This window comes from Nothoprocta perdicaria, unplaced genomic scaffold (genome assembly GCF_003342845.1).
Source record: "Nothoprocta perdicaria isolate Ctin4 unplaced genomic scaffold, notPer1 scaffold_622, whole genome shotgun sequence".
In the NCBI taxonomy this organism is placed as follows: domain Eukaryota; kingdom Metazoa; phylum Chordata; class Aves; order Tinamiformes; family Tinamidae; genus Nothoprocta; species Nothoprocta perdicaria.
In genome coordinates, this window is record NW_020455891.1 from 7924 (window position 1) to 28881 (window position 20958).

A 20958-nucleotide genomic window follows, 5' to 3' on the forward strand; every position below is an offset into this window, starting at 1 on the left:
TTATCTTCAGCATTATATCACAAAAAATAAGAAAACAAAAGATAAACTATTTAAGTTATTAATCTTAATTAAAATAAAGTGTAAACAAATTGCAATTGATTACATTTAAATAAATTAAAATATTACAATAATTTAAAGAAATTATTAAAATAATTTATTAAAATGTCTCCAAATGATAGAGGGTACATATAAGGTTGAAAAGAGAGACAAAGATTTGTGGCAGCCTGACTCCAGCTAACCCACATTCAGAACAGGAGGTGGAGTTTCTTGCTCTTCATGTAGAGAAAAATATTATAGGATAACTTCGTGCTGATGTGTTGAAATGTCACTGCTCAAAACTGGAAAAAAAAAAATCAAAAATAGCACTGCAGTCTATAACGGCAGTTAAAGTGCCAAAAAACAGAGTGGAGACTACAGTTCATAGTGTCTATTTGTGTGATGTGCCAGCAACTGGAGGTAACAACTTTTTCTCTAACCTAAAATGCATGGATGGGTGTGTGTAACTCACTAGCAAACTTCAAGCTGGACAAGGTGGTGTGTAAGAGGAAAAGCTGTATCTGAAAAGACTGAAAATCTGAACCAGAAGGGGGTAAAGGAGACCAGGGTCTGGCCGTGTGTCCCCACTATTTACAGGCCTGCCAACAATCGTAAGGGCAAACAATATAAATTCTCCTTTCATCTACCCAGATATTCATTCCATCATAGAAAGCTATTAGCTTTGTTGAGCATAATTTCCCCCTGGTAAACCTATGCTGACTACTCCCAATCACTTTCTTGTTCGTCATGTGCTTGGAAACAGTATCCAGCATGAGCTGCTCCATCATCTTAAAGGATGAAGGTGAGGTGGACAGGCCTGTAGTTCCCTGGGTCCAGCTTCTTGCCCTGTAAAAAGACTGTAGATTTTCTTTCTTCCAGTCCTCCAGCACCTCTTCTGATCAATGTTTTTCATGAGTGGGGCCTTACAGAGGCCTCAGCCTGCACTTTCAGAACTAATGGAGCTGGGGTATCCCATCAAGGCCCATGAAACTGTGTATGTCAGTGAAAACCATTTGGACCGAGATTTCCTTCTTCCAGTAACAAAGAAAGAAACATTTAGGGTGAGGTCTAGTGGTATAAACAGAAGTATCACTTCAGACATCTCAGAGTACCACAGACACCTGCATGGAAATGTCAGGAAGGACACAGGACCCAAAGATGCCCAGCTGGTCTAAGCAGGGACTAGTGCTTCTCAGGGACACTACATGCCAATATTTGGCAATTGAGTCCCACTCCTAGAGGATTCTCTACCTAAATAAGTTAAGCCACTACATGCTAGACACTAGAAACCAGAATTTGCCCTTTTTATGCATAATGCTGTGAAACAAGCTGTTCTGGACAGCAGCTCTTCTGATTGCTTTATACACTTCTTTTAGAAGCAGCTGGCCTCAGGTGGTGTTAGCATAAGGTTTTTCGTAAGATGTTAGACTGGAAATATATTTCCTTCATTATCTCATGTTATTTCAAAGTCTGATCTTCTGTAACTACTTCTACCATGTCAGCCATCTGAAATCTATGCAAGTTTTCATTATTTAAATTATATATATAATATATATAAACCAATAGTCTCACTTTTTTACAGCACTACTTCCTTTCCTTTATATAGCTGACATCTTACGTCCAAGTAAAATCAGTTATAGCAGTTTAAAAACTTGCTTATTTTTAGTCTCCTGTCCTTTCCTCCCACTCCTCTTTTCTTTTTTCCTTTAGTACTCATTGGTTGTCTATGTGAATGGTTACTGCTAAGCCAGAAGAAATGAGCAGGAGGGAAAAAGATCCTAATTTCCTGAAATGCAGGTCTTTAAAAATGTTATATTTCTTTTTTTCCTAGACATCTCAAAATCTGCCATAGGGTGTGTTTTTTGTCTCAGCCAACTCTCAATCTCTTTTTGCGTTAAGCATACAAAGTATAACTGCCGGCCACAGAAATGGCTCAAACTCACAAGTTTTAATAATAATTTTAATTTCTAAAATGTATCTACGTATCCCATGCAGTACTCCCTCACAGAGATGGAAAATGCCACAGCCCTGCAGGCAAGGGTGGGCCATAGACAGCACAACCTTCACAAGAGCGAGGAGCACTGGTGTATCCCACCTGCTGGCAGCTGGCCTGACCTCCCAGAGAGTGAGAGGGAGGTCAGCACCTTGATTCTTCCTGTGACTGACAGGGCATTGAGGGATCGGAATTTGTTTGCAATTCTGAAGTGTGCACAGAATGCCATTTAGTGCCTGGCTATAGCAAATTAGGCTGAAATTGCAAACTAAGAGTGAATAATGAATACTATTATTTGTGGTCACGCTACATTTGCGGTCCTTGCTCTTGACAGTCCCCCTTAACTTTTCAAAAGAATCCCTGGGCATAGCATGACACCTTCTCAGCATGGATTCTCCCCACCACAACTCTATGTCCTGAAAGAGTGAGACAAGTAAACAAGACAACCTAACTGGATCTCTTGTGAACATACAGTGAAAGGCACAGGAGGTGGTAGTGGGGCGTCAAGCAAGATGGACAAGAGCTAGAAATCCTGGACACTCAACTTCGTTGCAATTTCTCTTCCTCAGGAAAGGAAGTGCTGTACTTCCAGTGCTCCGCTAACATGTGCACTGTCAAAAATGGAAGATGCCAAATTTAGCAACTACTGTCCTTGGAGGGGTTTATGCCCTTACGCAAAAGCTGGTGAGGCAGGGCCTGGAGTTTGCAGTAGGAAGAGTGGGGGTGCACAAGAGAGAGTGGGGACAAGTATAAAGAATCCCATCCTAACAACACGGAGAAGATATGACAACCAATGGGCAGGATCACTCAGAAAAAGACTGAGTAGCAGTGACAAACATGCAGGCTGAGGAGCATACAAAAAATGGGTTCTCAATCCATCCATCCATCCTCAAGCCACGATGTCCTTCAGAGCTGCAGAGAGATCAGGAAAGATGAAACGGTAGCCACTCTCCAGGGTACGTTTTGGCACCACTCTCTGGCCCTCCAGTAGCATGGTGGCCCGCTCAGCCCCAAACACAGCCCGCACAGCCCAAGCGGGTACTGTCAGCAGGGCTGGGCGTCCTAGGGCTGCACCAAGCTCCTGAGCAAAGCTGCCGTTGGAGGTGGAAGGTGAGGATGGCGAGACACCATTGAAGATCCCTTGCAGACACTCACTCTCCAGGACATGACACACAATTCCAGACAGGTCTCGAACATGAATCCATGGAAATGGCTGCAGTCCAGACCCCAAGGGGCCTCCCAGCCCCAGTCGGAAAGGCCAGAGCATGCGAGAGATGGCACCACCATCTCGGCCCAGCACTACCCCTATGGAGAGAACAGAGTGAGACATCTCACTCAGAGTGAGAACAGAGTGAGACATCAAAGGATAAGAGGCATCCCTCACTCCCAGACCCAGGGACATAATTTCAGCAACAAGAGACATAGCTTATGTCATTATCCCACCCCTTTTCTCTCTTGGTCAAGATCAAACCAGATCTACCCTGAATAGGGATGATACACCATCTCACCAGATCTCACTATAGCACCACGAGTTGGGCTCCCATGGATGACAGCTGCAGCCTCCCAGGAGCTCACCAGGCGTGAGAAGAAGTCAAAATCTCCCCCAGCACTGTCCTCTGTGTACTCTGCTGTGGGGCTGGGACGGTAATAACCTGTAGGAGTAACAAGAGAAAGAGGTCAGGGCTGGAACATGACACCAAGTTCCCAGAGCACCATAACTGGATCGGGGGCTGCAGTGTCCTCTTGTGAGGGAAGCAGAATATCTCTGACAGGTTTTATGCTGACAGGTTTTCTTATTACAAACAGGCTCTGCAAACTCAGCAGAATCTGCTAGCATTCAGGTTGAGCCTGCAGTTCCAAGAACCAAATGCATCTACAAGCAAGGCATAGAAGTTTGCTCTGAACTCAAGTGTCACAGATGCTCAGCTGCTTCAAAGACTACAGCAAGCAGGATTGCAAAGTTGGAAATATAAGGGGGACTGCAACTCTGTCCTTGATTAGATGAATCGTTCCTGAGATTTACTGCAGAATATCTAGAAGCTTATATAGGGAAACAAAGAAATGACATTAAAATCAAACGACTGCAAAAAATTATATGCAGCATTTCAAGGCTAGAAACATGTCTCCCAGAAGTTTCCCCAAGCTGACATGAGACATGCCATGCACGAGCCTAATCAATACCTACGCCGGTGATAAGGATCCATGCATGAGGTGGCTGATCAGCCTCAGCAATGGCTTTGGCCAAGGTCTTGGTGGTCTCCACTCGGCTGCTGCTGATTTCCCTGCAGAAAGCATCATCCCACCTGTAGAATGGAGAGCCCTTCATCACAATGTCTACAAAGATATGCCAGAAAACAAGAGACCCCAGGGCAAATGGCCTCAACAGACACCTCCTAAGCACAAGACGGGTCACATCAAGTCCCCACTTCCCCATTTCAGAGGTAGGGAAGCATGTTGGACCCCACTACCCAAGTACCTGAGGACTCTGGGAGAAGGACTCCCTGTTTTCTGCCTTGTATTCCCTTAGCACAAACATCTGAGAGAAGCTGGACAGCAAAGTTGTATGATAAGAATCCTATTAAAGTATCCAGAGGAGATAACTCCAAAAAAATCTCCCAAGCAAACTAAGACAAGTTTGCACAAACCATTTTGCTTATGATTTGGCATTACTTAAATGTGGTGTCCCCAAGGAGTCAGTCCTCCAGGAGAGTCCTGTTTATTCATCAATGACCTGGATGAAGGGACACAGCGCTCCCTCAGCAAGTTTGCTGATGATACAAAACTGGTGTGAGTAGCTGGTACCTCAGAGGGCTGCATCGCCATCCAGAGGAACTTGGACAGACTGGACAACTGGGCGGTGAGAAACCTCATAAAGTTCAACAAGGGCAAGTGCAGAGTCCTGCACTTGGGGAGGAATAACCCCAGACATCAGGACAGATTAGGGGTGGACCTGCTGGAGAGCAGCTCTGTCAAGAGGGACTTGGGTGTCTTGGTGGATGACAAGTTGGCCATGAGGCAGCAGTGTGCCCTGGTGGCCAAGAAGGCCAATGGGACCCTGGGATGCATTAAGAAGAGCATCTTCAGCAGGTCGAGAGAGGGGATTGTCTCCCTCTACACAACCCTGGTAAGGCCACATCTGGAGACTGTGTCCAGTTCTGGGCTCCCCAGGACAAGAGGGATGTGGAGCTGCTGGAGAGAGTCCAGCACAGGGCTATGAGGATGATCAGCACCTGGAACATCTGCCCTGTGAGGAAAGGCTGAGAGAGCTGGGCATGTTCAGCCTGAAGAAAAGGCTGGGGGGGGGCGGATCTGATCAATGTGTATAAATACCTGAAGGGAGGCAATGAGAAGGATGGGGCCAGCCTTCTTTCAGTGGTGGTCACTGATAGGACTAGAGCAAACAGCCACAAACCAAAGCACCGAAAGTTCCACAGGAACTTAAGGAAAAAAATCTTAATAGTGAGGGTGACAGAGCACAGGAGCAGGCTGCCAAGAGAGGTTGTGGAGTTTGCTTCTCTGGAGATCTTCAAAACCACCTTGGACAGAATCCTGTGCCACGTGCTCTAGGTGACCCTGCGTTTGCAGCGGGTTGGGCTAGATGATCTCTGGAGGTCCCTTCCAACCCTAAGGATTCTATGATTCTATGAAATGTAGACATCCAGCACCACTTAGGATACCAGCAGCTACTTTGTCTGGCCTCCAACTATCAATTCAGAGGGGCATTTGTCTCTCAATTTTCTGGGATTCATCAGTCCTAGAGAAATATTTTTGGATACCTGAGGATCCACATATTGACAGGGAACCAAAATCTAACTGGATCGTAGAATCATAGAATGCTTAAGGTTGGAAGGGACCTCAGAGGTCATCTAGTCCAACACCCCTGCTCACACAGGGTCACCTAGAGCACGTGGCACAGGATGTCCTGTCCACTCTGCAGATTATCTACACACTCTCTTATAACACTGGGCTGTCTTGCCTTTGCTTTGCCCTCACTGTGCTATGGGAGATCAAGTTACCTGCGGAAAGGGTTGAGGACATTCTCACCAGCCAAGTTCACAACAGCATCGCATGGCGGCAGTCCAGAGCGGGACAACTCTTCCTAGAAAGGGAAGTAACAGAGACATCACACTCGCAGACCCTCCTCTTCATACCTTCCCAATAGCCAAGCAGTGTGAACTCCTAAACAAATGTCCAGCCATACCCTTTGTGAACTTGTGGGACATAACCTGTAGCATAAGCATGGATGGAGAAGATTTTATTCTTTGGATCAGCAGCATTACCCATTCCCATTGCTTTCACACACGGAGCACTTAGAAGCCCAATGTTACATTCAGGGAAGACAGATTCCCAAACGCAGGCACCTTGTATTAGCAGCAGGACAGGGTAAGCTAGCTTGTTCCTCAACCCTGGCATGTTGCTCCTCCTGTGATCACTCTCATCACATACCCAGCTGATACGATCCTTGCCCCCTTGTCGAGAGACGTGAGTCACCTCATGCCCACGGAGGCGCAGTAACTGGGTCAAAGCTCTGCCCACAAATCCAGTCCCTCCACCTAAGAAAAAGACAGGACATTTGAATTTTGCAGCTCTGCAAGTAGAGTCCCAAAGCCTGCACTCCCAAGCCAACACGCTGTGCCTGGGAGACCCCATTACCAATGGCCACTTTCCCTGGCTGCAGTACCCCAGGGCGAGAGGACCCTTTTCACAGTGCCTAGCTCCTCTGTTAAGCACGCTGCATCCCAGTCCTGAAGGCCCCATTACCAACACCCAGACTGTGCATGGTATCCTACTTTCTAGCCCAAGAGAACCCTGATTTCCCAGCTGCCTTATGGAACACGCAGAATCCAAGGCACCCAGTTCCCCCAAAGCTATCACCTGCACAAGGCACATTTCACCCCACCCCCTTCCCCACCCACATACTTTAAAAAAAAATGCACAGTCCCTGCAAGCCACTCCCCACAGGGCCTACTTTAAACAAAGCCCCACAGCTTCCTTGGGTGGCCCACTGATGGAACCAACCCCACACTCAACACTGCTCACAGCCTCCATTCCCATGCAGAGCACCTGCTGTGGGGCTGAGCCCCTGCCTCGGTCAAACAATTTCCAGTGCAGAACATTATTTCCAACGCAGAGCATCATGGAATGGTTGTGGATGGAAATGACCTCTGGAGCTGATTTGATCAAACCCTGTTGCTCAGGCAGTCACCTGGAGCACCTTGCACAGGACTGCATCTGGCCAGGCTGGTCTTGAATATGTCCACAGCCCCTCTTGGCAACTTGTTTTGCAGCTCTTTCACCCTCACAGTCAAGAAGGTCTTCCTCATGAACTTCCTGTGCTTCAGCTTGTGGCTATTGCCTTTTGTCCTACTGCTGGGCACCACTGAAAATAGGCTGTCCCTGTCCTCTCTACATTCTCCCTTAAGATATTTGTGTGCTTTGGTAAGATCTTCTCCCACCCTTCTCTTCTATAGGCTGAAGAGGCCCATCTCTGTCATCCTTTCCTCATAGTACCAGTCCCCTAATCACCTTTGCAGCCCTGCGGTGGACTCTCTCCAGCACTTTCATGTCTCTTTTGTACTGGAGTCCAGAACTGGACACAGGACACCCAATGCGGCCACAGCAGGGTTGATCAGACGGGGAGGATCCCATCTTTGACCTGCTGGCGAGGCTCTTCCCGACGCACCCCAGGACACCAGCAGCCTTCCTGGCCACAAGGGCACACCGCTGGCTCACGGTCGGCTCCTCCAGCAGCACGGCCTGTTCCTTATCCGCCGAGCTGCTCTCCCTCCGGGCAGCCCCCAGCGCGCCCTGGTTGTGTGGTTAGAAGGTTGTTCCTCCCCACCTCCCGCACGCTCCCCCTGCACTTCAGACCCACTACCCTGCCCCGACCCGTGCCGTGCACAGACCCCGCGCTACAGCACCCTGCAGAGCACCCTCCCCGGCCCCCGCAGCCTCAGGCACCGGCCCCCTCGCTGGCAGCGCCCGGACCCCCGGGGGCAGCCCCAGGCGCCCCGGCAGACCACTCACCCACCAGCACCCGCATGGCTGGAGCTAGTGCGCGTGCGCCGCTGGCCGGGCCGGGGGGGGGGGGGGGGAAGGACGGCGTGTGCGCATGCGCACGATGAAGCCCTCCCCCTCCGGCGGGGGGGGAGGGGCGCGTTAAGGGGTGCGCGACTGTGTTAGTCCGTCCGCGCTTTAATTAAGTGAGTTCGACACAAGTTGTGCCGGTAGAATAGGAAAGAAAGCAATCTGAAGTAAGTAGGTGTCGATAGTTAAAGGAGCTCAAGTAAAGGACACGGAAGTGTTTTGACTTTTCTACTCAATGCTCCAGCATTTTCTAATCAAGATTTCAGAAATAGGCAGGAATTTTTCTCACTAAGCCATCATACTGGCTTCTTTCTGCTTATGCACTTTCTCACCTGTTTCTCCATATAGTCATAGGGAAAGCAAACAAAAACCAAAACTCCACAACCAACCAACCAAAACCAAAAACAACCCTAGATTCTTCCGAGGATGTGATGTGATTCTTCCATTGAGTTTTCGATGGTTCCTCTGAGAGGCAATGAAACGCACATTGCCAGACACCTTCAACCTGAGGACATTACAGCAAGTCGGTAAAACTGCTTCAGAGCAAGTTGTCGGCTTTGTCAGCTGCTGCGTCCTATGTCTTCTGCAGGGAAAGGCAGGAGGTGCATTTTGAGTCCCGACATGTCAGAATCTGCTCTGAAGCAGGGACAAATACTGAAGAAGCATTTTTACTCCCCTTACTGCCTGCATTTCTAGAGGCCAGCCCACTTAATTATCCATCTTTGTCTTTGCAGGCACTCATTGCCACTGTGCCATCCATCAGTCCATTTGCTTTCCATTCTCTTGCTTCCTTCATAATGCTGTCCATGCTTTTACCCATTCTGCCCCTTCCAACACTCCGACTGTCTTAGGTGTTTCTGTCTCCCCTGCCACTGTGTATAGAAGTGTTTGCCAAATCCAGTGGTTACATGGGAAGGTACTGGACTTCTGTGAGAAGAACCAGTCCAAAATTTTGAAAGACAGAATTATTTGCCCAGGAAGAGGCCTTCTCTTGGTTCATAGGATGAAAAATGAACATAAACAGGCAGTTTCCATATGGTGTGTATTAGTAAGTGGTTGAATAAGTTGGAGCTCTTCTCCATATGCCTTTTGGTTTGCTGTCCTTTGCTGTCTGCTGGATCATGTTGGTGATGTTAGAGGGAGCTGCTGACAGACCGTCCATGCCCTCTCCCCAGAAGTGCGAATGGGTGCACCTGAACACATCTTAACATGTCTTTCATTGCAAGGTGTAGAAAAACAGACACTTGTAAGACAAACCTTCAGGTATCTGTATGTGGTCAAATAGAAATCATGGTCTGTCGGCTGTACCGACCCTGCTTGGTAAATAAAACGATAAATTTATGCCACTGAGTTGTCTGAGTCTGTACTTGTGGCGACTCCACCCTCTGTTCCCCTACAAAAGCCACATAACAGAGCCTGGCTATGAAGACCTCACAGAGAGACCACTGGGGCTGAAAATTAGCCCATTTCCAAAAATTTATAATCTGGGCATGCCCTTGGAATTAAAAAAGTGATCTTTACCCAGATATCTAATTTCTTTTAGCTCTCTTACATATCAAATGAAATTTTTGGCATGCCAGGCAATCCTACAACTCATTTTGGGGCTACTGAATCCAAAACACAGATTTCCTCTGTGTATGCGTCACATTCTGTGCAAAGTGAGCTACATGCCCCTTACAGATATGTATCATGCATGCTAGAAATCAGAATTCAGTCCTGACTGCATGTTAAGGAGCTTCTGGATTTACTCTAGTCTAAAAGCAAATGTTGGTTATTCAATATCCATTCACAAATAGTTCTATGTTGAGTTGGTCTTGTCTGCAGATACCCAGACTGGATTTATTCAAACCACAGTTACACTTCAAGCCATAATATGAAGAATGGCTGCTATAGAGTGGCAACTGAAGAAACATGGTCATACCATTGTTATTAGCATGCCACACACCTTGTGTTAATGCTGCGGTCCTTTAGACTTCTCAGACTTTTGCTGCACTTGTCTTGTTCCGCTTGGAGAATGACCAGGTCATTATTACCTAGCTTGTTCTTAGTATTGTCTTTGCCCTGTGCAATTGAGTGATGTAGTGCTTATTGTTGCAATATTACTGATATATTTCTGTAATTGCTAGCTGATAATAACCAGTTACTATTCTGTGTACAGTGAACTATCTATGCGCCTGGAATAACAGTGAAATGGAGAAGTGTGCAGACAACAGTTTTGGAAGCACAAATACAGGATGATACAGGATACAGAACTATGAATATAAATCAGCATCAGTTACTGATCACTAAAGAAGTACAACCTTTTGAGTTAGGTGAATCCAGTGTTAGAGACAGTGAAGAGTAAAGAACAAATATCCAGCATATACAAAGGACATAATGTGGAATTACAGAGGAAGGAGCAAGTGCATGGTGTTAGTAAACTTTCCCAGGATGAAGTCATACTTACCCTGGGAAAGAACTTAGGGCACTGATGACTCCCCTTGCTGAGGTTTCTGTGTTGGATCTGAGAAGAAACTTCTGGCTGGTTTCATCAAAAGTTCTGCAAATTCCACCTACTTGTGAAATTTTCAAGTAATTCCAATGGAGGGATTCATCTCACTGGGCTCTGTGAATGGAATAAATTCATCCTCCATCCAAAGTCCCTTTGAAGTTGCAGTCCATCTACAATCTAGCAAGAGATGTGAAAGGCAACAAGAAAGGATTCTCAAGTCCATAACAAACAAATAGAAGGCTAAGGAAAATGTGGACCCTTTGCTACACATGATAGGGCCTGGTGACAAAGAATACAGAAAAGGTGGAGCTACTGAATGCATTCTTTGCTTTGATCTTTGCTGGCAAGACCAGGGAGAAAGCCCAGAAACCAGGGAGAAAGTCTGGAGAAAGGAAGATTTATGCTTAGCAGAGGAGGATCAGTTTAAGGATCATATAAGCAAAGTGGACATACACAAATCTATGGACTCTGATGGGACATAGCCACACCAAGAGTACTAAGAGAGCTAGCTGATGTCATTGCTAGGCTACTCTCAGTCATCTTGGAAAGGTCATGGAGAAAAGGAGAGGTACCTGAGTACTGGAAGGAAGCAAATCTCTGATCTTCAGAAAAGGCAAGAAGCAGCCTTATAGAAAAGGTGATGAAATACAGGCTAGATGGGAGGAGTGACTAGTACCCCCAAGAGCTGTGCTGCCCTTCAAGGGTACATTGACAACCTGGAGGGATGGACAGAGAAGAAACTCATGAAGTTCAAGAAGAACAAGTGCATGGTCCTGAAGCTAGGGAGAAATAGCCCCATGTACTGGAAGAGATTTGGGATTAACCTGCTGGAGAATAGGTCTGTGGAGGAGAACCTGGGGTTCTGGTGAACAACAACAAACTGTGAGCTAGCAATGTGCCCTGGGAGCCAGAAGGCTCATGGCATCTTGGGATGCATTAGGAAGAGCATTGCCAGAAGGTCGAAGGTGGTGGTCCTCCCTCTCTATTCAGTGCTAGTCAGCCCACATCTGGAGTACAATGTCCAGTTCTGGGTCCCTGAGTGCCAGAAATAATGAGTGTCTCTCTTATAAGGAAAGGCTGAGTAACCTGGGCCTCTTCAGAAGGGGACCTCTTCTCTTCAGAGAAGAGAGGACTGAAGGGGGATCTTATCAATTTTCATAAGTATCCAAAGGGAGGATGTAAAGAGGCCAGGGCCAACCTATTTTCAGTGGTGCCCAGCAACAGGAAAAGAGGCAACTGGCACAAACTGAAACAAAAAGTTCCACCACAATTGAGGGAAAGCTTCTTGCCCATGAAGGGGACAGAATGCTGAAGCAGGTGGAACAGGTTTCACAGAGAATCTTGATCCTTGGAGAGACTCAGAAGTCATCTGGATGTGACCCTGGGCAACATGCTAGTGATCCTGCATGAGCAGGGGCATTTGAGTAGATGATTTGCAGAGGTCTCTTCCAACCTCAGTCATTATATGATTCTGTAATTATTATTATAATTATTATTATCACCGTGAAAGCTTTTTTTTTTTTTTTTTGAAATAGCAAGCACAATATTGTTTGTAAAACAATAATGACAAAATAATGATTAAAGTAATATTGATATTTTTTTCAGACACCAAACTGATAACTGCCTGAAATTATATTATTAGTAAATGCAAAATTCTGAAAACCTTGACCCTATAATCTGTATCTTCAGAAATGATTTCTGCTTCTAACCGGCACAGAATAGTGGTTAAGAAGCTCCACACAGCACTCTATGGACTGAAAAAACTTTAATCACAAGACATTTATGGAAATGAAAGCTACACAGTTTGGGAGTTTCAGAGTTGTGTAAAGGAAGTAAGTTTCTCAGTGCTATCAAAATTGGAAAAGAGGAAGGATTCTGTCTCTTCTTATTTCTACTGAAAGCCCCAGCCTACAGACCCATGCTTGTAAATGCCTTTTGCAGGAACAGATTTTTGGTACTATTCCTCAAGGCACCATTGGATAACTACATCCAAATTTCCTGTGTATAGGGGCTCAAGGATACACAAGGTCGGCAGCTCCTGATCTGCAGTGATATGTACCTGTGTATCACGTGGCACTGAGTCCAGTTAGAGGCCTGTAGTTAACGATGTCCTCCAGGACAGTCCGCAGTCCAGTCCTATTCAATTTATTCATCAACAACTTGGATGAAGGGATGGAGTGCTCCCTCAGCAAGTTTGCTAATGATAACACACTAGGAGTAGTAGTTGATATCCCAGAGGGCTGCATTGCCATTCAGAGGGACCTGGACAAGTAAATGGTGAGAAACCTCATAAAGATCAACAAGGGAAACTGCAAGGTCCTGCACGTGGGGAGGAATAACCCCGGACACCAGGACAGATTAGGGGTGGACCTGCTGGAGAGCAGCCCTGCAGAGGGGGACTTCGGCGTCGTGGTGGATGACACGATGACCATGAGGCAGCAGTGTGCCCTGGTGGCCAAGAAGGCCAACGGGATCCTGGGGTGCATTAAGAAGAGCGTCTTCAGCAGGTCGAGGGAGGGGATTGTCTCCCTCTACACAACCCTGGTGAGGCCACATCTGGAGACTGTGTCCAGCTCTGGGCTCCCCAGGACAAGAGGGATGTGGAGCTGCTGGAGAGAGTCCAGCGCAGGGCTATGAGGATGATCAGCGCCTGGAACATCTGCCCTGTGAGGAAAGGCTGAGAGAGCTGGGCATGTTCAGCCTGAAGAAAAGGCTGAGGGGGGGGATCTGATCAGTGCCTATAAATATCTCAAGGGAAGCAGTGAGGAGCATGGGGCTGGCCTCCTTTCAGTGGTGGCCAGCGATACAACTAGAAGAAATGGCCACAAATTGAAGCACCAAAAGTTCCACAGGAACTTAAGAAAAGAATTCTTAATAGAAAAATTAATCACTGAATTAGTCCATGATAAAGCTGTGCTCATCCAGACGAGATGAACACCACTATCCTTAGCTTGTCTATCAGTCAGCTAGCATTAGCTTCACAATCAATACCAAGTTTGAGAACAGCCATATTCAGTGTTGACACAGCATAACTGATTAGAAAGTGTATTGCTCATATAAACAGCTTGCAATAGATCTTGGATAACTTAGAGCAGCTTTTCATTGGTATGGGTCCCTCATTACTACTTTCCTTAGATAAGCTGAATTATTCAATAGAGATGACCACCTCTCTCCCCATTGGTTATGTAATACACCTAGAATGACCTTCAGAGATAAGGCTCATGATAAATTCTAAGGTAGATATTTCTTATGAGATAGATGTTAGAGATTGCTGACATTGAAAGTAGGATTAAATTGATCCAACTTTAGCATTAGAGTGGTAGAGTTAGATTCAAACTCAGAGAAAAAGTCTGAGGAAGTCAAACTAAGGAAAGTCAGAGATAGTTTTCCAGATACAATCTGTGGCCTAGGATATAAGCATATCACCTCTAAAAAATGAATTCTGCTTGTAGATAGAAATAGGTAACAGAAGATACAGAAGGCAGTAAAAACCAATGACTCCAAAAAGAAGCATAACTGGTAGTGGAACCTCTAAATTCCGCTAAGTAATTGCTCAGTTTGCTTAGTAATTGCTTAGTAATTGCTTAGGACCTAGTTGCTGAAGGGACTGGAGCTTCTGTCCTATAAAGAAAGTCTGATAGCTGAGCCTGTCTAGCCTGGAGAGCAGAAGACTGACAGGGGAGCTTATCAGTGTGTACAAATATCTGAAGGGAGGATGTCAGGAGGATAGGGCTAACCTATTTTCATGGGTGCCCAGTGACAGGAGAAGAACCAATGGGCACAAACTGAAACCCAGGAAATTCTGTCTAAGTATGAGGAAAAACTTCTTGATTGTCAGGTGAAAGAGCACTGGCAAAGGCTGACCAAAGAGGTTATGGAGTCTTTGCTTTAAGTTATTCAAAAATTGCCTGGACGTGACCCTGTGCAACATACTTTAGGTGACCCTGTTTGAGCAGGGAAGTTGACTATCTGATCTCGAGAGATCTCTTCCTATCACGACCATTCTGCGATTCTTTAAGTTGCTCTTGGTCTGCATTTTGAGCTATGACACTACTGTAATATTGTAACTCTACTGTAATATTGTAACTCTATTACTGTTCCAAAGCAAATTCTACCTCAAGAAATCTGTGAAGTGGTCTCTCCTGTCGGATATGCCTGAATTTCCTCTTGGAAATCATTTGGTGTGCGCCAGAAAGATGTCTGACTGCAAAGTTCCTTGGTATAATAAGGTCACTTGGTATTCTGGGGCCCTTCTGGGACCAATGGTCAGAGTCTCATAACGTTGTAGTCATACCACAGTATGATATTTAGAATATACTCCCTCTATTGATAGGTGAGGTTTTTTTTCATCTTAAGATGATTTTCAATTTCATCATTAATTGGTGCCTAAAAGACTTGAGTCCTTAAGTTTTATCATCCATGCTGATGCCTTTTTCTTTTCACAGAGAATAAGGAAATCTCAGATAAAATAGATCAGATGCCGAAAATAAATGTGCATTTTACATGTCACATCCTATCCAGATACTATTTTCTAACAAGGGTAAAGGAAATCTGAAGTTCATTTCCTAGATTTGCCAACTTTTTCCTATAAAATTGCAGCAATCTTTAATCTGAAGATTTCAAAATAAAAGTAGATAGTATAAAATGCAAGGAAAAAAGTGGACTCAGGTTAAAGATTTATCAAGTTACAGTTCAATAAATATGGTAATTGAGTCCATGAATAGTAAATACCATTTCACTTGATAGCGAAGCAAGATCTAGACTTCTTGATTTTAATTCATCGGCACTGGTAGCCAGACTTCATGAACAAAGTCTTTGATTGAATACTTAGATGTTTCTTGGGCAAGTGAAGGTCTTCCTCAGGGCAAATCTCACTTCTTTGTTTCTGAGGCAATATATGAGGGGATTCAGGAGTGGTACTATTACTGTGTACAAGACTGATACCAGCTTGTTAGCCCTGTAGGTATACATAGCCTTTGGGTGGGCATAAGTGAACAAGGTGGTAGAGTAGAACAATACTACTACAGTCAAGTGGGAGCTGCAGGTAGAGAATGCCTTTTGCCTCCCCTGAGAAGAAGGGATCTTCAACAGAGTGAACATGATGCAAATATATGAGGTGACTACAATACACAGTGGCACCATGATAACCATCAGAGCCAAAATGAAATCCACTAGCTCAGCCAAAGAGGAATCACTGCAGGAGATGTTCAGCAGGGGTGAAATATCACAGAAATAATGATTAATTTTGTCTACATTGCAGAACCAGAGCTGAGCTATAAAGCTCAGCTTGATCGAAGAGGTGATCAAACCACATATCCAACAGCCGACTGTTAGCTGAAAACAGAATCGGTAGTTCATGATGAGTGGATATTGGAGAGGATTGCATATGGCCAAGAAGCGGTCATAGGCCATAACAGCTAAGAGAATGTACTCAGTACAAACAAAAGTCACAAAGAAATACAGCTGTGTCATGCACCCCTGGAATGATATGTGTTTGTCTTGAGAGAGGATATCTACTAACATCTTTGGCTCAATGACAGAAACATACCAGATTTCCAAGAAAGACAAGTTTCCGAGGAAGAAATACATGGGTTTCTGCAAACTGTAGTTAGTTCGGATAATAAGAATGATAACGATATTTTCCAAAACAGTTAATGAATAAGCCAGGAAGAAAGCAGAAAAGAGGAGCAGCTGCAGTTCAGCAGAGGCTGGAAATCCCAGGAGAATGAAGTACATGACGCTGGTTTCATTCCTGTCACGCATTCTGTAGGGGAAGGATGTATCTTATCCACCTGCAATGAGTTAATGTTACATGCTTACCTAATTTCTAATGGATTTCAATTTGCAACTATCTGTCCCACAACCACTAAAGCCCTATAAATATTCAGAGACTTCGTTGCTAGGTTTGTAGAAATTAATTTGGTACAATTCGTCTGCTCAGTTCAAAAAATTTCAGTATAAAAACCTAACCATGCTTTTAGCTTATACTTCATGGTCATTCATCTCCTAGTCATCTCATGCATGTCTAATTCTCCAGAATTAATCTCAGCAGGAACATGTGTCTAAAATAACGCACGTCAATCATGCTATCGTACCCACGTCAATCATGCTATCATTATTGTCCATCCTCTCTATCGACTAAAAAGAAATATAAAGTTATAAGTTTTCAGGTAGACATTTATATTATCAGTGTCTTAGAGTTTACTTCTGCACATACACAGTCTGATTAAAAAGACTCCAAACACATCTGCCAAACCCTGCCAGAGGGCAGCTTAGCTCTCAGCAGAGTTATGTCTATATAGAACTTATTGACATGCTACAACAGAGCAGCATAATTGCAAGTTAATTACAGTTTTACATATGGTTTGTAACTAACTCAGATCACCTCTTCAAAAGTAAGGTTGCCTCAGTCTATGTTATTAAAAATAAAACACTTCTCAACCTTTTGTAGTGAAAGTTCAGGGTAGAATTCACTTAGCTGATCCTAGTGAATATGATCGATAGAGAAGCAGATGAAGTGTGAATGTATTATATCCACAATGTTGTGCCAGTTGCCATTTGCATGATTTATGCCAGTAAGTAGAAAATAACCACTTTATTTACTTACCTTCAGTGTCCCATGAGATTTGACCTGCAAATTACAGATAAGTCTCCCAGTGGAAGCAATCGCAGAAAGAAGAGTATTGCCATTGTTTTCTCTGTGTTTACCATTAGAAGTAATAACTCTGAAGATGTCTAAGGTTTAATCTGAGATTCTAAACAATGAAATAACCGCAGATTATGCCTTATGAAGGGTCATATATGTCAGGGAAGATCACAATGTTTAGTTTTGTTTTGAAAAAAAAGAAAAGAGTATGGCAATCATGTACCAAAGATGAAGTTATAGAAGGATTTTGTATCCTAACTCTAAATCCAGAGTCTTGACTGGTAGTTTTGATTTGATAAATCATATCTCCTACACTGTAATTATTCTTACAGTCTTCAATAGATATGATATCGATTTTCTTATATGGTGTATTAGAACACAGATATTGTCTTGCAGTGTTTTTGTGAATGTGTCTGTGAGATGGACTGAATCAATTTCTAGAAATTCCTAATCTACTTCCATTTGTGAAATAGGCCTATAAAAACTCTCTTCAATATCTAAGTGCCTGAATCAAATACTCTCAGTCTTGTAGGATAATTATAAATCAAAATTTGAAATTAAAAATGGAGGTGAACATATATATTTAACTTAATCTGTTGATTGAAGACAGATGTCTAATGCTATTTGAAATATTCTCAGATTTTATCACTGGCTTCCACTTGATACTCCAAAAGAGTGTGGGTCTTTTATAGGTCTTGTGTCATATCTGACAACCCTGCACAAATGTGCCCAACAGCGTATAGTGTTTACAATGGACAATTAGACACTGGACTAATAAATAGTGGGAACTACACCTGGGGAAAGTTTAATGTCGAATGCCTACAGTATATGTGTCCAAAATCGAGGGAGTCTTAAACAGTAGAGACAAAGGACTCCAGAAAGCAGTTCAAGAGAACAGTTCACGGATTTGGTCAGCTGGATAGCTCTTTGGGCTCTCTATTCATTGCCCTGAATTGTATTCTGTCTATATAATGTCAACTAAAACACAGCTCACATATAGCCATACAAAACACAGATTATGTCTGAATATGCACTTATCCCTTTCTTATCAAGGGATTGATATAATTCCTTCTTATTCAAGGAAGAGCAAAAATCTTGGGTCATATGATTGTATGTGTAGAGACATTCTGTATATCTTAGGGCATCGAAAGCATTTCTAGTGGAAGGGCAAATATCATGCAAGACCTGCAGAACAGCAATGCCCTTTTTTAACAGAAGCTGGAGGCCAAACAGGGCCTTGTAAAGCAAATAGTGGAGCATATAGTGGAGAATTGTCAATGTGACATCCATCTACAAGATGGATCAGGTGGAGGATCCTAGGCCCCATAGGCTTGTAAGCCTGACCTCAGTATCAGGAAAAGTTATGGAGCAGATCATATTGAGGGTGATCGCACAGCACTGTGGGACAACCATGGGATCAGGCCAATCCAACAGCAGCCATCAGGCCCAGCACCAGCTGTCAGGCCCTTCTGACTTCATGAATGTCAGGTCCTGCATGACCAACCTGGTCTATGACCAGGTGACCTGCCTAGGGGGTGATGGAAAGACTGTGGATGTGGTCTGCTTAATCTTTAGTAAGGCCTTTGACATAGTCTCCCACTGCATTCTCTTGGAGAAGCTAGAAGGTCATAGCTTAGACAGCTGTAGTCTTGACTGGATGAGAAACTGGCAGGATGGTCAGGGCCAGACCGTAGTAGTGAATGGAGTTAAATCCAGCTGATGACTGGTCATGAGCAGTGTTCCCCAGGAGTCAATGTGGGGGTCAGTACTCTTTAGTACCTTCAGAAAATTTGCAGAAAACATCAAGATGAGTGGAGCAGTTGATATGGAAGGCTCTGAAGAGGGATTTGCCTCTCTTGCACAAAGGATGCAGGTGGTCTGTTTGATTCTGACTGCCCTCGCAAGGGAAGGCTGGGGAGGGCCAGCCTGGGTGCTCTCGGAGCAAGTCCCCTATCTGCCTTTCCATCCTTCCRCTCTCCCCTTTCTCTCCGTTGTCCTTGCRGTCTTCTGCTGATGGTGCGCTCCATGGTCCCCCAAAGCCTGCTCTGGGGACCGTGCTGGCCCCTCGCCCTGTGCAGGTGCAGGTGCAGGCTGTTGTCTGCCCCTGGGGCTCCCTACCCCAGGACCTCCCCTTGGACTAGCTACCTTGTTTTTCTCTGTAGACTCATTAAAGTTCTTCCGCATGCATGCCTGAGTCTCCGCATGGTTGCTCGTTCCGTGGTTCTTCTTCCAAACTGCCCAGGGAGAAAGGCAGTGCTGCGGGCTAAGTGTGGTGGCTTGGGAGCTCATGAGATGCCTTCAAGTTTCCCAGTGGAACTAGAGGATGGACCCTCTGCAGCTGTGGCCTTATAGACASTGTTCCTTGGAGCTGAGAAGGACATTCGCGGGTGCATGTAGTCATTGGGCCCTGCCTCTTAGCCCCTCTGCCCAGAAATGGCCGGTGGGCCTCACTGCAGCTCCTTTGGACTGGCAGACTAAGCTCGGCGAAGAGCTCTGGCTGCGGGTGGCGCCGGGTGGAGAGCATCCGCACTAGTGCTTGGGCAGAGGAGTGTCTCCTGCTCTGCATGCAGCTGTGCTGCTGCAGGAGGCTCTCCCAGAAGACGGCTACACAAGGACAGCAGGAGCGAGGATGGGAGGCAATAGCCTTGCAGAGAGCGCAGGTCTTCCCCCTGCTGGCATCGATGCCCTGCTCTTCCTGGGGAAAGTGTCCRSGGAGAGGCAAGCTGGGAGAGACTCAGGTGCCTCAGAAGAGAGGCAGGCGTGCAGTCCAAGGGTCCCAAGTGTGTCTCAGAGCTCCGCAGAGGAGTGCTCTAAGCAGCACAAAGGCTGGAGAAGAGCTGARGAAGGGGCAGTGCAGAACTGCTTGTCAGAGTCGGGTGCTCTCTGAGCAGCTTCTTTCTGCTATTCCATGCATATGGGGAGTGGAAAAAGAAAGGTTTCTGTTTGAAGTTATTTGCTTTTCCATGAGATTGTTCATTTAGCCACATGATTCAGCAATCTCACAATACAAGTGATCACAGTGCAAGTGTGCAGTTGCCCAGATGAGTCCAATACTCCCGGGATTCACATTCCCTGTCCTTATAACGTGCTYACCGGCGCAGATTGCTGAGCTCCCCRGGTGCTTGGAAGGAATACATRSGCTGAAACCAGCTCAAGCCAGTGACTGTCTTCACAATTCCTTTTTAAAGTTGCTTGGGTTTCACACCCTGTGTTGGGTTTTACACCCTGTGTTGGGCTGAGCCACGTGCACACTTCCCCCGGCCTGGTCCGGCTAATCTCAGGAGACATTTACACTCCCTTGATCAACTCAGAAAGAAACATTTACACCCCCTAATCCACTCAAGAGATACACCTGCTAATCTAACACAAAGGTCATTGCTCCGGTGCCCTGTGTGTTGAAATGAATTCAGTTGTCTGTAGAACAGATGTGATGAGCAAGTTGCCTCCTCCATGATTCCTGAGCTTCACGGCAACCTCAGCTTTTGCCCATCTCTTCTGATGGGCACGCTTATGGCCTGGTCACGCTGCTGCAAGACACAGCTGGGCAGCATGATGCACCATCTCTCTGAGCTGCTGCCCAGCGCTCTTGGAGTAGTGGAAATGCAACCAGCACKCTGTGCAGTTGCCCACCCCATTTCCAACTGCTATCAAGAAGAAGWCCCCCAGGAAGGCCACGGGAAAACCCTTCAGGAAGGCTGCAACTGG

General features: G+C 45.4%; 2 protein-coding genes across 2 annotated transcripts; both read right to left on the reverse strand.

Annotated features, from left to right (window-relative positions):
- Positions 1–346: 346 nt before the first annotated feature.
- Positions 347–4296, reverse strand: SDR39U1 (short chain dehydrogenase/reductase family 39U member 1). The gene is made up of 3 exons (XM_026049871.1): positions 4215–4296; positions 3538–3681; positions 347–3334 (listed from the first exon to the last, which is right to left on the reverse strand). Exons 1-3 carry the CDS (start codon positions 4231–4233, stop codon positions 2919–2921), a joined length of 579 nt encoding a protein of 192 aa, XP_025905656.1. The 5' UTR covers positions 4234–4296; the 3' UTR covers positions 347–2918.
- An 11138-nt stretch (positions 4297–15434) lies between these two features.
- Positions 15435–16370, reverse strand: LOC112956372 (olfactory receptor 6Y1-like). Its single transcript, XM_026049872.1, has one exon. The coding sequence runs from the start codon at positions 16368–16370 to the stop codon at positions 15435–15437; it is 936 nt and encodes a 311-aa protein (XP_025905657.1).
- Positions 16371–20958: the final 4588 nt, after the last annotated feature.

Coding starts and splice junctions, on each gene's coding strand:
- SDR39U1 (XM_026049871.1), bottom strand. Junction 3,335..3,537: donor TGGTGCTATAGTGAGATCTG/GTGAGATGGTGT, acceptor TTCTCTCCATAG/GGGTAGTGCTGGGCCGAGAT.
- LOC112956372 (XM_026049872.1), bottom strand. CDS start 16,370: ATGCGTGACAGGAATGAAACCAGCGTCATGTACTTCATTCTCCTGGGA.